Source organism: Maniola jurtina, chromosome W (genome assembly GCF_905333055.1).
Source record: "Maniola jurtina chromosome W, ilManJurt1.1, whole genome shotgun sequence".
NCBI classification, from domain to species: Eukaryota; Metazoa; Arthropoda; class Insecta; order Lepidoptera; family Nymphalidae; genus Maniola; species Maniola jurtina.
This window is the reverse complement of record NC_060057.1, coordinates 5,314,993-5,331,909: the sequence shown is the minus strand read 5'-3', so window position 1 is coordinate 5,331,909 and position 16,917 is coordinate 5,314,993. Positions and strand designations below refer to the sequence as shown.

The following is a 16,917-nucleotide window of genomic DNA, read 5'->3' as shown; positions in this document are numbered from 1 at the left end:
GCAAGGTTAATCAACAACATGTACTGGCAGAATATCTCTAAGGACTATGCATACATGTCCGAAGTTGACAAGCAAGATACTTACCTGTGGCAGCAGCAAGGTTAATCAACAACATGTACTGGCAGAATATCTCTAAGGACTATGCATACATGTCCGAAGTTGACAAGCAAGATACTTACCTGTGGCAGCAGCAAGGTTAATCAACAACATGTACTGGCAGAATATCTCTAAGGACTATGCATACATGTCCGAAGTTGACAAGCAAGATACTTACCTGTGGCAGCAGCAAGGTTAATCAACAACATGTACTGGCAGAATATCTCTAAGGACTATGCATACATGTCCGACGTTGACAAGCAAGATACTTACCAGTGGCACCACCGGATGGCTAATTTGAACTTAAATAGTCTGGAAAAGATGAAAGAAAATAGAAAAGTGTTTGCTTATTAGAAAAGAAAGTCACTTTTGCATGTGCAACATGCAAGGAAGGAAAGCAAACACCACTGCTCTTCAAAAGTCAAGGTTCAAAATTGAATCATAATATATTAGAACTCATACACTCAGATGTCTGTGGTCTTGTTGAAACCAAATCACTGGGTGGTAGAAGATATTACATAACATTTTTGGATGATCTGTAAGAAAATATTTGTGAATAAAATAACATATAATGTACCTAAAGAAAGAAATGGGATCCTAAAGCTCAGAAAATGATTTTCATTGGATATTGTGATAATACTAAAGGTTATAGGTTTATTGTACCCAACTCCAAGACCGTGATTAAAAGTAGAGATGCTACTTTCCTAGAATCTACTGTCAAAAGAAATTATGTTCCTGTGGAGTTGAATACTACAACAGAAACTCACCAGAGAAGTGATTCGTGTGAAAGTGAAGACAATCCCTCAGATAGCTCACAAGACACTGTCACTGAAAATAAGTCAGAAAGTGAATACTTACCTGATGAGACTAGTGAGTCTAGTATCGAGTCTCCTCTGATTTCACATATTACATTGAGACCTAGAAATAAAATAAGTACAAGAAAACCAGAAGAGAATACTTACCTGTGTTACAATGAAGATGTTCTATTCTGTACAGCTCCTGAAACATACAGTGATGCATTGAGTTCGAGCGAAGCAGATAAATGGAGAAAATCTATCAGTGAATACTTCCGAATCAAAGACGAGCCAACGGGTCCACGGTTCAAGTGCACGCACGACTTTGTGCCAAGGGTTATGCACAAACTGAAGGTTTAGATTACAAGGAAACTTTCGCTCCGACAGTCAGTGTTCCAGTTGATCCTCATATAAAGCTCGAGAAAGGAGAGTGCTCAGCTGACAAGAATATCCCTTACAGAGAAGCAGTGGGTTCACTGATGCACCTAGCAATAGTAAGCCGGCCCGACATCATGTTTGCTGTAAGCCTGGTGAGTCGATTTCTTAATTGCTATAATGAATCTCACTGGAACGCAGTCAAGAAAATCTTCAAATACTTGAAAGAAACCAAGAATTATGGTCTGTGTTATCTATCTTCAACGAACCATGAAATCCTGGGTTACTGTGACGCAGACTATGCCAATGATGTTGACACCAGACGCTCAATCACGGGCTATGTGTTTATAAAGAATGGAGCAGCAGTAACTTGGTCCAGCCAACGTCAGCAAACTGTAGCTCTATCGACAACAGAGGCTGAATTCATGGCAGCCTGTGCCGCTACCAAAGAAGCCATTTGGATTAAACAGTTATTAAGTGATATTGGTGAATATAAACAACAGACATTGTGCCTAAATTTAGATAATCAGAGTGCTATAAGTGTTATAAGAAATGCTAATTTTCATAAAAGATGCAAACACATTGATATTAAGTATCATTTTGTAAAAGAAAAGTACTATGATAAAGTAATTGATTTAAAGTATGTTTGCAGTAGTAATCAGTATGCTGATATTTTTACTAAAGCTTTGAGTAGAGACAAGTTTAGATTGTTGAGAGAAAAGATAGGCTTGGTAACACTTAACACTTAATTTTAAATGTATCATTCTGTTGTTAAATTTTTGTTACTGTTTATTTTTATAAGGCTTAAATTTAGTGGGAGTGTTAGAAGTAAAATTTAAATTTGAAGCCTAATGTTGCCCGTACTCACTGAAATAGTACTGTGTCTGATATGGTGTCTATGACCGCTCTCTCTCTTCTCTCTTGTCGGTGATCTCGGAAGCATATCAAGTTGTAAATTATAAAATATTAATTTAATTATTAAATCAGTGATATAAAGTCGTAGTGCACATTTTATTACTCGCTTAAAATCAATAGTATGGACCCCGTCTGTGCCGGCGCTCGCAGACATACGCACGGCACCCCCTTTAGAGCGCTTTCCAGTCAGTTTTAACAAAAAAAACACTCCAAAAAGTCACGCGCGCCAGCAAACGCCACCACAGACGAAGTCCGCAGTCATAGATAGAACATTACAAAACGTAGGATTACATACTCTGTGTACATCTTAACTTGCTCTAGATGTTCCTACTCCGCCCGGATTCCTGGTCTGTGACTCCACCTACTCCATGCTCTATATTCTCTTTGGTGAATGCCCTATGTCTTTCGCAAATTGCATGTCTTTTGGTTGTAGAAATTTTAGTACAAATCTGAAATTGTTGAAAAACTGGTATTAGAAATTCTCAATTCTGAAAAGAAAAGTAAGGAGCTAGTTAAAAAAATATTTCTAACATTCTTTGAAAATAATTATGTATTACGTTAAAGAACAGTTAAACTAAATTGTACGAGTTATGTAACTGATGCCATGGTTATGGATAAAAAATTCAATTTCAGATGCTGACTTCATCACTTCTCGGTGGCCTCCGTGCGGCCCGCGCATCGGTCGTGGTCACGAGGAGCCTGGCAGCGGCACAGAAGGCAACTGACCCTATCCAGCAGTTGTTTCTCGACAAAATCAGGGAATACAAACAGAAGAGCGTGTAAGTACAACGATATAAAGTTTGATTCCCATCGTGTTCACTATTAAGGATGCGAAAGAGCTTTACGTTATCATTGTAGGCCCATATTCTCTATTTGCTGACCTGCGTAATTAATGCGGGTACAAAATCTTTACATTTAAAGGGATAAACTAGTCAGCCAGATTAACATTGGTGGTATTATATCAGAAACTTTCATGCAAGTGACATACACAACTGTACAAAGTTTAAACTGACTGAACAATGTGTTACAAACTGAACAGCAATTTTGATATTGATGGTTTACTGCAAGAACTTGAGTTTTGATAAGTTATAGTTGAACTGTACCACCACTTTATACCTGTACTCAAGCAAATAAAGAATATGATAATGTATTAAGAGAACTATACATATAGAACTCAGTCCATAGTTGTTGTGAACTACTAGATGATTTTGCAATTAACCGATGATACATTCATCATCCCAGCTGAATTTGTTATGGGCTCTTCTCAGACTGTATTTGAAGCCTTTGTAGCTTTAGTTTTAAGTTTATGTGATTATTATCACCATTACATCACTATCTTACAACAATTGACAATCAAGAAGAGTACAATAGAATAGAATACAATAGCTGGACAGACATCTTCCGACACGGCAATTTCCTGTGTGAGGTTGCCATTTTAGCACCTTGGGACCCCCCAACATCTACCGCTTTTCCGGTGCCCTCCCCATTGCCGCTTCAGCTCCGCAACCCGTTGAGCTATTTTCTTCTGCAGATCTTCTCATTTATGATTTGTTCATGTTGAGTGATTCCAAACATAGCACTCCCCATCTCCCGCTGAGTGATGATATAGGTCAAAATATTAAAAAAAATATTGCAGTGAATAACTAGAAATATTCTTGACTTGGACTTGGGAAGATCCAAAACAAAATCCATCATTAATGTTTATTTTATTTTATATTTTTAAGAACAATTATTTATTGTTGTGAAATATTATTTAAAAAAAATAATTTGAATTGTGATTGACATAATAATATAATGTATAATATTATGAATATTAAATGACTATGACTATTTTGCAGAGGCGGTAAACTAGTGGACCCAAGCCCTGCTATTGAAAAAGAATTGAAGACGGAGCTTGAAAAGCTTGAGCGCCAATTTGGAGGAGGCTCTGGTGTGGACATGACTTCCTTCCCATCCTTCAAGTTTGAGGAGCCTAAACTAGATCCCATTGATGAACAAGCTGCCCCGGCCAAGAAGTGAACCTAGACATAGTCATAAGCATAGCCATAATATAAACTTGTTAAAGTGCAGTAAATAAAAACTGTAAATTTACTGTATTTTATTGATTTTTTACTAATTTGCAGTGTAAATTTACAGCAATTATCACTTGCTGTAAGAAAACCATTGTGAGGAAACCTAAGAGTTCATAATAATGTTCTCAAAGGTCTGTGAACTTCGCCAATCTGCACTAAGCCAGCGTGGTAGATTGTGGCCAAACCCTTCTCATTCTGAGAGGAAAACTGTACTCAGTAGTGAGCCAGCGATGGGTTGATGATGAATTTGCAGTAGCACAACTAATTTCTATATGAACTATTCTATAATAATATTGAAGCCTCAATAGCTCAACCGGTAAAGGAGTGGACTGAAAACCGAAAGGTCGACGGTTCAAACCCCGCCCGTTGCACTATTGTCGTACCTACTCCTAGCACAAGCCTGACGCTTAGTTGGAGAGGAAAGGGGAATATTAGTCATTTAACATGGCTAATATTCTTTTTTAAAAAAAATAATAATAATTTACGAGTGCATCGAATCAGCTCGAAATTGACAATTGACCACAGACTAAAAACATAGAAAAAGAATTGACAAAAAATAAATAAATTGTAGATTGCATTGCAGCAGTAAACCTTAATTTTTTGATTTTATTTTATCAACATTACTGAGAAAAAACGAATAAGATACCTATTTCCGAGAAAATACTAAGGACTATATGTTTCAACATGAATTTTACGTTTAATAAAGAAAAGAAATTGAAATACTACAATAATCTGTTTGGGACTTGGCTTTGTGATTTAAGAAAATAACTTTACTTGTGTCTCAAAAATTAATAAACTTTGTATTATGTGGTCATATTCTAGCGTCATTAATTATTACGTTTTATTGTAAAACAAACTTATAAAATGTGGTGTTGTCTCCCTTTCTGTGAGAACTCCAGAGAAAATCTTTTCTCAAAAACATGCTTGAAATCTCAGGATATAACTTTTCATGGGTAAGTAAATGTCACTATCATTATAATGTGTAGTATATTATAAGGAGAAACTGACTGACATCAACATAGTACAATCTTCTAGGCAAGCGTGCTCTGTCTTAGGCTGCACTATCACTTGCCACTGTCTGATTGCAGCCAAACGCTAGTCTATAAATTAAAAAAACAAAATATCTGCATAATATCATAACGTACATATTTATTAAGAACATTATAATTAAAGTATAAAAGAACTGTTGGATTTAGGTGGTGTAAGACTGCCATGTGGAAGTCCTTACAGACCTATATATAGTCCTAAGAGACCTATGATCCGCAATGGATGTCTATTGGTTAATGACGATGAAGGAACCACCTTTAGGTTAAATTCCACATTACAGGTTTCCTACGATAGGATGGCAGAGAACTGCATGGCTGGTGTCTCTAGATATAGAAGAATGCCACTTGCCAGATGGTGCTATGGTTTGCTCGCAACATTTCAAAAATGATGATTTTCTGAGTGGGACCCGAATACTCAAAAATATTGCTATCCCTTATACTGCACAGGTATTTTTCTGGCTTATGTCATGTCCACTGGCAACAAAAAATAGACAAATAGAGTCAAATCATTTATTCAAAACTAGAGGATGCCCGCGGCTTCGGCCGCGTGGATTTTGGTTTTTTAAAATCCTGTAGGAACACTTCGATTTTCTGGAATAAAAAATTAGCCTTTGTACTTCCCTGGAATGTACCCCAAGTCTGTACCAAATTTCATTAAAATCGGTTCTGCGGTTGGGCCGTGAAAACGTAACAGACAGACAGACACACTTTCGCATTTATAAAATATTAGTTTGGTAAATAGGTAACATAGTACACTTTTTGATTGCCAATTTTGTAAGATAATGATATCGTAATGGTGATAATTAATTATATAAACTTAAAACTAAAGCTATGAGGGTTCCATCATCATCCAGGTCTGAGAAGAGCACACAACAAACTCAGTCTTGTATTCTTTTTACTATCACCAGTTCACAAAAATTATAAGAACTATCGAAGCTGTTAAGCCACTCATTTCCAAAGTTATTTTAATAAGCTTATGTTTTATGTAAGCTATGAACTTGTTGAGAGACATCACACTATCACACTATCACACTAATATTATAAAGGCGAAAGTTTGTATGTGTGTGTGTGTGTGTATGTTTGTTACTCCTTCACGCAAAACTACTGGACGGATTTGGCTGAAATTCGGAATGGAGATAGATAATATCCTGGATTAGCACATAGGCTACTTTTTATCCCGGAAAACCAAAGAGTTCCCACGGGATTTCAAAAACCTAAATCCACGCGGACGAAGTCGCGGGCGTCAGCTAGTCTTGAATATGTATTCTTCATAGCAATTCATATATATTTTTAAGCTTCTTAATTTTGCCTTATAATTCATCTATACTAATGTATTAATGCGAAAGTGTGTCTGTCTGTCTGCTACCTTTTCATGGCCCAACAGTTTAACCGATTCTGACGAAATTTGGTACAGGGTTAGCTTGCGTCTCTGTTATTGACAATCCACACTCACAAAGTCGCGGGCATCCTCTAGTACTTAATACTTAAATGCGAAAATATGTCTATATATATTTCCATCTGTCTGCTAGCTTTCAAGGCTCATTGATTTTGATGAAATTGAAATTTTGAAGACCCTTTTTTCGTCCCGGAAAATCAAAGAGTTCCCACATTTTTTTAAATGTTGATGTGCATAGACAAATAGTTGCAGACAGCATCTACTTGGTACGGGATAACATGCATCCTATATATATACAGATATAAGTTACTTTAAAAAAAAAATTGATTGTCTTTAAAGTCGGTTTACTGATGATAGTTGAACGTGACAACAAAGGCCGATTGTGCTTCTTTGTCGCTCGTTCCGCGCTCTCGCTTGCACTTCAAGCCTTACATGGAACGCCTCAGAGCGAGGTAACGCCGCATGAGTCATGTTTTTTCGTGCGTGCAGCCGGCTCTATCGAATTATAAGACATTGTCACGTCAAAAATATAGTTTTCGTCAACTTCAAAAAATCTTTTTTTTAGTTTCAGTTGGTAGAACTAATTATTTTCTTTTCAGTTCTGTATGACATGCCTGGACACCGGTAGCAAGCTGTATTCATTAGACAAATACAGTTTGTCAGAGGCCTACAACAATGTGACTGGTTTATCGGTAAGTTGCATTACCTCCTCGCCATATGCCTGTGTGTGAAGTCTGCTAATCTGCATTTGGCCAACATACAACTATGTCCTAAGCCCTTATAAGAGGAGACCTGTGATCTGTAGTGAGTTGGTGATGGGTTAATCATGATGATAACTATTCTATTCCATCAGTCTGTATGTGACTACTGCTGGACGTAGGCCTTTGCAAGAGCGCGCCACCAAACACGGTCCTCCGCCTTCCTCATCCACCCGCTCCCTGCCACCTTCAGGTCACCAGTCCAGCGGGCTGGAGGTCGTCCCACACTGCGTTTACTGGTACACAGTCTCTATTCCAGAACATTCCGGAACTTTTAACATCACTATCATCATCAGCCTGTGGACATCCACTGTTGGACATAGGCCTTCCCTAAAGAGCGCCACCACACCCGGTCCTCAGCCTTCCTCATCCAGCCACTTCCCGCCAGCCGCTCTATATCGTCAGTCCATCGTGCTGGAGGACGTCCCATGCCACGCTTGGTCTCCACTCAAGGACTTGCCGGCTCCAACGGCCATCGTCTCAACGACAGGCATGGCCCACTGCCACTTCAGCTTGCTAATAGTTTGGGCTATGTCAGTGATCTTGGTTCTCCTGTGGATCTCCTCATTTAACATAGTCCGTGATAATTAATTTCAGTTGCACAACATGATAAGCTTCCAACCAAAACTTTGCACAGAATGTACTCAGAGATTGATCAATTGCAATAAGTTTCGAGACAAGAGTGCGAGAGCCCACAACTTATTGGTGCAAGTGCTTGCTAACCATGGAATGGTAAGTTTCATAGCTTTTAGTGTTCTCAAAGGGAATAAATTAAAAATTTATAACACCCCCAACAAGTGAAGGTTACTGTAACTAGAAAAGAGCTGATAACTTTCAAACGGCTGAACCGATTTTCTTGAATTATAGCTAAGAACACTCTCGATCAAGCCACCTTTCAAACAAAAAAAAACTAAATTAAAATCGGTTCATTAGTTTAGGACCTACGGCGCCACAGACAGATACACACGTCAAACTTATAACACCCCTCTTTTTGGGTCGGGGGTTAAAAAAAGGACTTTGGTTCCTTAATATTCAAATGAAATTTGATCTACGTTTGTATGAAGCGAGTGACGGAGAGACCCCTCTTAATAAGATGATTTTGAATTATCGATATTTCGACCCAGTTGCATAAAGCTTTATAATTAAACTTTTTTATAGGTAACAACACAAAACATTAAAACTATTAACAGAGTAGAAAATCACTTAGCATCTAATCTATTCAAGAAATCTTTGGAACCAAATCACTGTGACTTGCATATAATCACTGAAGAAGAAAAAGAAAATGACTTTCCTAATATACCCATCGAAAACATAGTTGTTTCTGTGGAAAAAACTGAAATTAAAATTGAGAATGAATATAATAATAAGGAAGATATTTTTACCTGTGATTTTGATAGCGACGGCTTTTCAAATGATGATATAGACTTAGCTGAGTTACTAAAGGATAGTAACAAAAATCTAGAAAAAGAAAATAGAAAAAATCTAGACACAGACGCTAGCAAAAACATAGAAAGAGAAACTATTAAAATAGATAAACATAATATCGATGATTTTATTAATAACGAGATATTTACAGAAGTGGAATTTCCAAACAGCGATCATAATTCGGATTTCATCAATGATTTGGATAAAAAAAGTTCCAGTAAGAAAAATGGAAAATTTGTTAGTAAAAGTAAAGTTTCTAAAGAAGTTAGTTTGAAAAGTAAAATGGTTAAAAAGAAGAAACGAGTCAAATCTGAAGTAAAAGGTCGGCCCGGAAGAAAACCAGGTATAGAATTACAATAATCTATATACTCATCATCATCAGCCTGTGGACGTCCACTGTTGGACATAGGCCTTCCCTAAAGAGCGCCACCACACCCGGTCCTCAGCCTTCCTCATCCAGCCACTTCCCGCCAGCCGCTTATACTCATACATGCTAAAATTTTATTGGTTGTTTTCCCGAAGCAAAATGATTTTGTCATGGTATTAGATTCAATCTATAAATACAAAAAACTAGAGGATGCCCGCGACTTCGTCCGCGTGGATTCAGGTTTTTAAAGATCCCGTGGAAACTGTTTCATTTTCCGGGATAAAATGCCTATGTCAATTACAGGGACGCACGCTACCTCGGTACCAAATTTCATACAAATCGGTTAAACGGATGGGTTTTTAGGAATCCCATGGGAAAGTTTTGATTTCCCGGGATAAAAAGTAGCCTATGTCCGTCCCCGGGATATAAGCTAACCCTGTACCAAACGTCAGAATCTGTTAAATTGTTGGGCCGTGAATAGGTAGCAGACAGACGGACAGACACACTTTCGCATTTATAATATTAGTATGGATTAGAATCAAAAATGCCAAATTTTACAAATAAACTTACAAATTTTACCTCTTTATGTTTATAATTTATATTGGTACCAAATAAACAGTTTTTCTTTCTTTCTTTCTTTCTTTCTTATGATTAGTGTAAACTATGTAGAGATATCATCTCGCTTTATTCCAGGTTTCAAAGAAGAATTAAAACTGTTCAAAGTAACAGAATTGACTCACGAAGAGCAATTGGCTGAAATACTGAAGAGGAAGGAAACATCCAATTTCAAGAACTCTCCATATAAATGCACCACTTGCTTCAAGGGTTTCTGTGATACCAGCGCGTATAACAGACACATGGACAAACATACGAACGTAAGTTATATTTTTAGGGTTCCATATCCGAAGGCAATGGGAACGTATTACTAAGCCTATCACTTTTGTTAGGGTTCTGTACCTCAAAAGAAAAAAAGGAATTCTTATAGGTTCACTTTGTTGTCTGTCTGTCTGTCATGTCTGTCAAGATATAGGATATAGGAAACATTTTAATCACATTTTTGTCTTCTACTCATTTTAAGATATTTTTTTTAGTGATGTAACCACAAATTCACTGTTTTTGGATTTATTCCTTTACTTGTGCTATAAAACCTACGTACCTGCCAAATTTCATGATTTTAGGTCAACGGGAAGTACCCTATAGGTTTTCTTGACAGATACGACAGACGGACAGATAACAAAGTGATCCTATAAGAGTTCCTTTTTTTCATTTTGCGATACGGAACTCTGAAAATTAAAAAATGTTATATCTTGTGCCTTGGTACGGAACTCTTCGTGTGCGAGACCGACTGCGACCGAATTTTTTATTTTATTGAAGTGATGCAATGGTATTGGAGTTTGCTTGTTTATTTTTCTGAGAGTTTTCTCGTAACAGGTACATATATAGGGTTAATGTTTTCTCGGTATATTGAAGTGATATATATTAATTGTATATACATCGCATTGAGCGATTTTGGGATACTACAATTCATTTGAAAATCCAAAAAACCTCTGCCAACTGACTTTCTTTTTTTTTCAGAAATTTGGACAGTTTGCTTGTCCCGTATGCGGGCTCCACACAAAGAACACATATCGAGTCAATAAACATTTGAACAACACCCACGCTGCTTTATACAACTGTACTGCATGTACTTTCATTACTAGAAGTAGGTGAGTACATCAAGGGATTTGAATCCATACTAATATTATAAATGCGAAAGTGTGTCTGTCTGTCTGGCTGCTAGCTCTTCACGGCCAGACAGTTTAACCGATTTTTATGGGTACAGAGTTAGCTTACATCCCGGGGATGGACATAGTCTAATTTTTATCCCAGAAAATCAGAGTTCCCACGGGATTCCTAAAGGCCCATCCCTTCAACTGAGTCATATGAAATACTAGCTTATGCCCGCAGCTTCGCCCGCGTGGACTTAGATTTTTAGAAATCCTGGGGAAACTCTTTGATTTTCCAGGATAAAAAGTAGCCTATGTGCTAATCCAGGATATTATCTATTTCCATTCCAAATTTCAGCCAAAACCGTCCTGTAGTTTTGCGTGAAGGAGTAACAAACATACACACACACACACACACAAACTTTCGCCTTTATAATATTAAGTGTGATAGTACAGAGATAGCTTACATCCTGGAAACCGACATATGCCACTTTTTATCCCTGAAAATCAATGAGTTCCCACGGGATTTTTAAGAAACATCCACGACGACGAAGTCGCAGGCATCATCTAGTATGTTAATATATGCAATACGACTGAGTTGCCGGGCGACTAGTCGACCGTGCGTAGTGGCTCATTGTGAGAGGAGATCCGTGCTCAGTAGTGAGCCGACGATGGGTTGATGACGTTCATTTGGGTGTGGATTTTTCAGGAATTCGGCGAAAGCTCACGAACGGTGGCACGATGGAAAAAAATTACAAATGCCCGCATTGTGAAGAAGAATTTATGTGAGTACTCGATCCACATGAATTTAGATTTTTTTTAAATCCCTGGGAACTATTTGATTTTCCGGGATAAAAAGTTGCGAATCTCAAATTCCGGGACATAAGCGTCTGTCTACCTCCGTACCAATTTCATATAAATCGGTTAAACAGATGGGTCTTTAAGAATCTCGAGGAAACTCTTTAATTGTCCGGGATACAAAGTAGCCTATGTTCGTCCCCGGGATGTAAGCTAACTCTGAACCAAATTTCATCAAAATCGGCTAATCGCTGGCCGTGAAAAGCTACCAGACAGACAGACAGACACACTTTCGCATTTATAATATTAGTATGGATATCTGTGACCAAAATCGTACTTTTGACATAACTGTTGACATAAAGAGCCAAAAGGGCGGGTGAGATCTCATGCAATTAACTTTGATAGTTCTAATAAGTTTATGTGATTTTGTAAAGTGGTGATAATAAAAAAAAGAATACCCGGCTGAGTTTGTTGTGGGCTCTTCTCAGACTTGGGCGCGTTTGGAACCCTCGTAGCTTTAGTTTTAAGTTACGTAATTAATTATCACCACTATATCGTACAACTTTAACAATTTCGACCATCAAAAGGAGTACAATTGTAGCTACTTTGAGTAAATGATTTTGACTTTGACTTTGGCTTTGTTACAGTAAAAGCACGTCATACATGTCGCACGTGCGTATAAAGCACCCTTCAGACTACGTGTGCACTCAGTGCGGTTTCTCCTTCATCGGCGAGAGGGGACTACGCATGCATATGAATATGAAGCATCGCTTCGACGCCACAGAGGTAACAACATTCTACCATAGACAAATATCTCTTTGATTGGTGGACATTGACGGAGACGGCGTTGGTTTATAAGTGTTTATTGATCTTGCATGTTTATCAGTGCACAACCACCACCTGGATTTAGGTTTTTTAAAAATCCCGTGAGAACTCTGCTTTATGGGATAAAAAGTTGTCTATATCGTCGTCCCCGGGGTGTAAGCTACCTTTGTACCCGTCAAAATCGGTTGAAAGCTGCAAACAGACAGACACACTTTCGCAGTATGGAAGTATGAATTATTGACGGTTTTTTTGATCACTTTTCGGAAATTGCATAAACCCATAGTCAGTTTTGTCTGGAATGACCCTTTGTGGACCGAAGTAGCACTGGAGTCATGGACCTTATATTTTTTTTTCAGAACCCAGAAGGTCCAACGTGTGATGAGTGCAATATTCGCTTTGCATCCGAAATAGCATACCACCAACATATGAAGGTGTCACCCAAACATGCCACTGCTGAGTGAGTTAGCTTTTTTGAACATTCAATCATTTTTAGGGTTCTTGTGCAATGGTACGGAACCCTTGCCCATATGTTACTCTGGCTGATTTCCATCATCAACAAAACGTGCTGCCCTTAACAAATGACGCCGTATACCGATTGAAGATGACGCCTTCGTTACCTACCATCGGAGCGAATGCACGTGTCTGCATATTAATTATTTTATAACCCGTTTATATTATAAACCGTTTGATTAAACCATTCCACAACCAAAAGGAGTTCTACTTTCTCAACCAGCTCCGGACAGTCGCCCTAATGTAACTCATAAGTAAATATTGTTTCTTGCAGTACCTTCAAACTTAACTATCCAGTAAGAAAAATCTGTCGACGCAATCAGCCTAGGCCGACCAAGCCTGGCCTAAAGAGGGAATCTGCGCCTACCGCCAAAACCATGGGGCCCGTCGATTGTGAGCAGGTTGGTGTTCTTATACTAATACTACTACAATACTACATACAATCCATACTTCCATACTAATATTATAATGCGAATGTGTGTCTGTCCGTCTGCTATCATTTCACGGCCCAACAGTAACTGATTCTGACAAAATTTGGTACAGGGTTAGCTTATATCTCGAGGACGGACAGAGGCTACTTTTATCCGTGAAAATCAAAGAGTTCCACGGGATTCCTAAAACCCATCCGCTTAACCGATTTGTATGTTTGGTACCGAGGTAGCTTGCGTCCAGGTTATTGACATAGGCTACTTTTTATCCCGGAAAATCGGAGTTCCTACGGAACTTAAGAATCTATCCGTTAAACCGATTAATATGAAATTTGGTACAGAGGTAGCTTACGTCCCGGAAATTACCTTCGGCAACTTTTTATCCCGGAAAAGCAATAAGTTCCCATGGGATTTTTTAATTAACCTAAATCCACGTGGATGGAGTTGCGGGCATCATCTAGCTGTTTAATAATTTTATTTGTGGCCTAAACATTTCTTATTGTGAGAGGAGACCAAGTTCTCAGTAGTGAGCCGTCGATGGGTTGATCATGATAATGATGGATTCTCTTGTTTCCAGTGTGGTGTGAAATTGAAAGGCTCCCGCAGTTACGCTATGCATTTCAAGAAGTATCATCCAGACAAGAACCGCACCAAATTCCCGAAGGCGAGGATAATGTGCGAGCAGTGCGGAAAGATATTCACGGTGAGACAGAAACCGGTCAAGTGCGAGTCGGATTAACACACGAAGGGTTCCCTACCATCGTATAAAATATAAAACTTTATGTGTAACACTGCAAGTTAATGACAGACAGCGCCATCTATGATGTGATTTTGTAAACTAATTATTTGTAATTAATTATAAATTGTTATTTCTTGTACATTGGTACAGAACCCTTCATGTGCGAATCCGACTCGCACTTAACCGCTTTTTTGTACAGGTAATATTTTTTTCACTAAGAATTTTTCTAATCCCACTTCTGATTTTAATTTTTTTTTACAGTGCATGGCCCACCTCCGCTACCACATGCCAATCCATGCAGACACAAAGCAATTCAAATGCGACATATGCGACAAACGGTTCGCCTTCAAGGCCAACCTCATGAACCACGTGGTGATCCATGACACTTCACGGCCGCGGTTCGAGTGTACTGTTTGTGGGAAGAACTTCTCCAACCAGCAGAACCGGTGGAGGCATATGTTTGTGAGTATCACACTAATATTATATAGACAAAAGTTTATATATGTGTGCGTATGTTTGTTACTCTTTCACGCAAAACTACTGGACAGATTTGGGTGAAATTTAAAATGATGAGTTAGATTATACCCTGGATTATCACATAGGCTACTTTTTATTCCGGAATATTAAAGAGTTCCTACGGGATTTTTACTAAACCTATATCCACTTTGAATACAGCCGCCATTTTATTTTTGTTTTTTCAAAAAAAAATTGTCTGTGTCAAATGTCATCTGGGATGAAACAATTCTGTTCATTGGAAGTTACGTCGGATTGAAGAAACTCACATACATACAATATACATACATACATGAATCCTGGAAACATAACTCTTTTTTGGGAAGTCGTGCAAAAAATTGCGCTTGTTACACTTGCGGCGAGTCGAGGTAATATTTATTTGAAACCAAATTAATGTTTTTTTTTTTTACAGTTACACAAAGGAATCAAGTTCAAGTGCGAGATATGTGACAAGACGTTCAACACGGACCCGCAGCGCGCATTGCACGTGGCCCACGTGCACATGAAGGTGCCCTGGCCCAAGCGCAACAGAGGCCCCAGAGTGAAGACACACCACGTCAGGCACACCATGTACACCAGTGACTCGCAGGACTCGTGAGCCACAACTGACCACAAGACAACGTGGGGCGGACCAACAAATTCCTGAAATGTCGACAACGCATCGGCGGTACCTCTAGTGCTGCAAATGTTCATGGGCGGCGGTAATCACTTAACATCAGGTGACCCGCCTGCTCGTTTGCTCGCTATTTTATCATAAAACTCGTGATATAGTGAGGCACAAGACCTAAAGATTGGTGACACACTCATTATGACATAGGTGACTTCAAGATTGGTGACTTAGTGGGGCACAATGACCACATGACTCAGTGAGGTAAATAAGTGATCACAAAAGTCATGACTTAGTGAGGCAAATGAGTGCTCACAAGACTTGTGACACTGAAGCACAAGTGATTACACTTGTGAAACAGGAACTACCAGACTTGTGATTCAGTGAGGTACAATGACTACAAAATGCGGGGCACAGCGAGGTACAAGTGACCACAAGACTCATGACTCAGTGAGACGCAAGAGACCACAAAACTTGTGTCAGACAGTGAAGCACAAATGACCACTACCTTCGTGAAACAGTGAGGCATAAGGCCACAACATTCGTGACAGTGAGTCAAGTCTGAAGTAAGAAGATACAACTCGAAAACCGTCCAGAGGAATATAATATGATGCCTATTTTTACGGTCGAGCCTACATAATCTGCTCCTGTATAGTACAACAGACATTTTATGTAAATAAAATTATGTATCAATAAATAACTTCAGTTTTATTATTTACTTAGGTACTTCGTGATCGCAAAAGTAGTCCAATCTTATGTTGCAATACAAATTTTTTAGGGTTCCGTACCTCAAAAGGAACAACAGAACCCTTATAGGATCACTTTGTTGTCTGTCTGTCCGTCCGTCCGTCGTGGCTGTCAAGAAAACCTGAAGGATAGGTACTTTCCGTTGACCTACACAGTTGACGTACATTTACTCTTTGCCCTCTACTTAGTTAGTTTTTCGTTTATTCGTATAATTTGAAATCAACCACGATTCACTTTATTCAAGAAAGAATAGATAATAATGGATAGTTTGGTGCTGGTATCCAGAGCCGTAAAGCTAGTAAAAACCCGTACTCTATGGTCTATGGTAACCAGCCTCAGAGCCCGAGATCATTCATGGTCTGTGCCCGAGATAATCTATGCCTCAGACCACTGGCATAGGAAAGAATATTTCATAGCCCAGACCGAGGGTTTTTTTAACTGGTTTTACGGCTCTGGAATCTAGCCTTTTGAGTCTTTCAGACCGAAGAAGACTGTATGTGTACAAAGAATGTAAGTTCTAAGTTGATGTTCTGGGCAGCTTTTCATCAGTTTCTGTACACAAGAAACCTCTCAGACGCCTCAGCTTGCCGCGCATAATGATTATTTGCACGTGCGTCGTACGAAATATTTATTACCTGAGAGTTGAGGCCAAATAGAATGCAACTAAGAAAGAATCGTAACGAGAGTGTAGTGTGTACAATTCAAAATTTCTGACAGGAATGTTTGCATCCAAGTTCATTTTATAATGTTGGTACAACTAAATTAGTTTTCTTGTCTATTATTTTACATATTGGCGGGAA

At 38.6% G+C, this 16,917-nt stretch overlaps 1 protein-coding gene and 1 pseudogene across 1 annotated transcript; both read left to right on the top strand.

Moving 5' to 3' along the window:
• Positions 1-2,555: 2,555 nt before the first annotated feature.
• Positions 2,556-4,276, top strand: LOC123879779 (ATP synthase-coupling factor 6, mitochondrial-like). The gene is made up of 3 exons (XM_045927677.1): positions 2,556-2,680; positions 2,814-2,959; positions 4,019-4,276. The coding sequence occupies exons 2-3, from the start codon at positions 2,814-2,816 to the stop codon at positions 4,197-4,199; spliced, it is 327 nt and encodes a 108-aa protein (XP_045783633.1). The 5' UTR covers positions 2,556-2,680; the 3' UTR covers positions 4,200-4,276.
• A 535-nt stretch (positions 4,277-4,811) lies between these two features.
• LOC123879778 lies at positions 4,812-16,028 on the top strand (annotated as a pseudogene).
• The last annotated feature ends 889 nt before the right edge of the window (positions 16,029-16,917 follow it).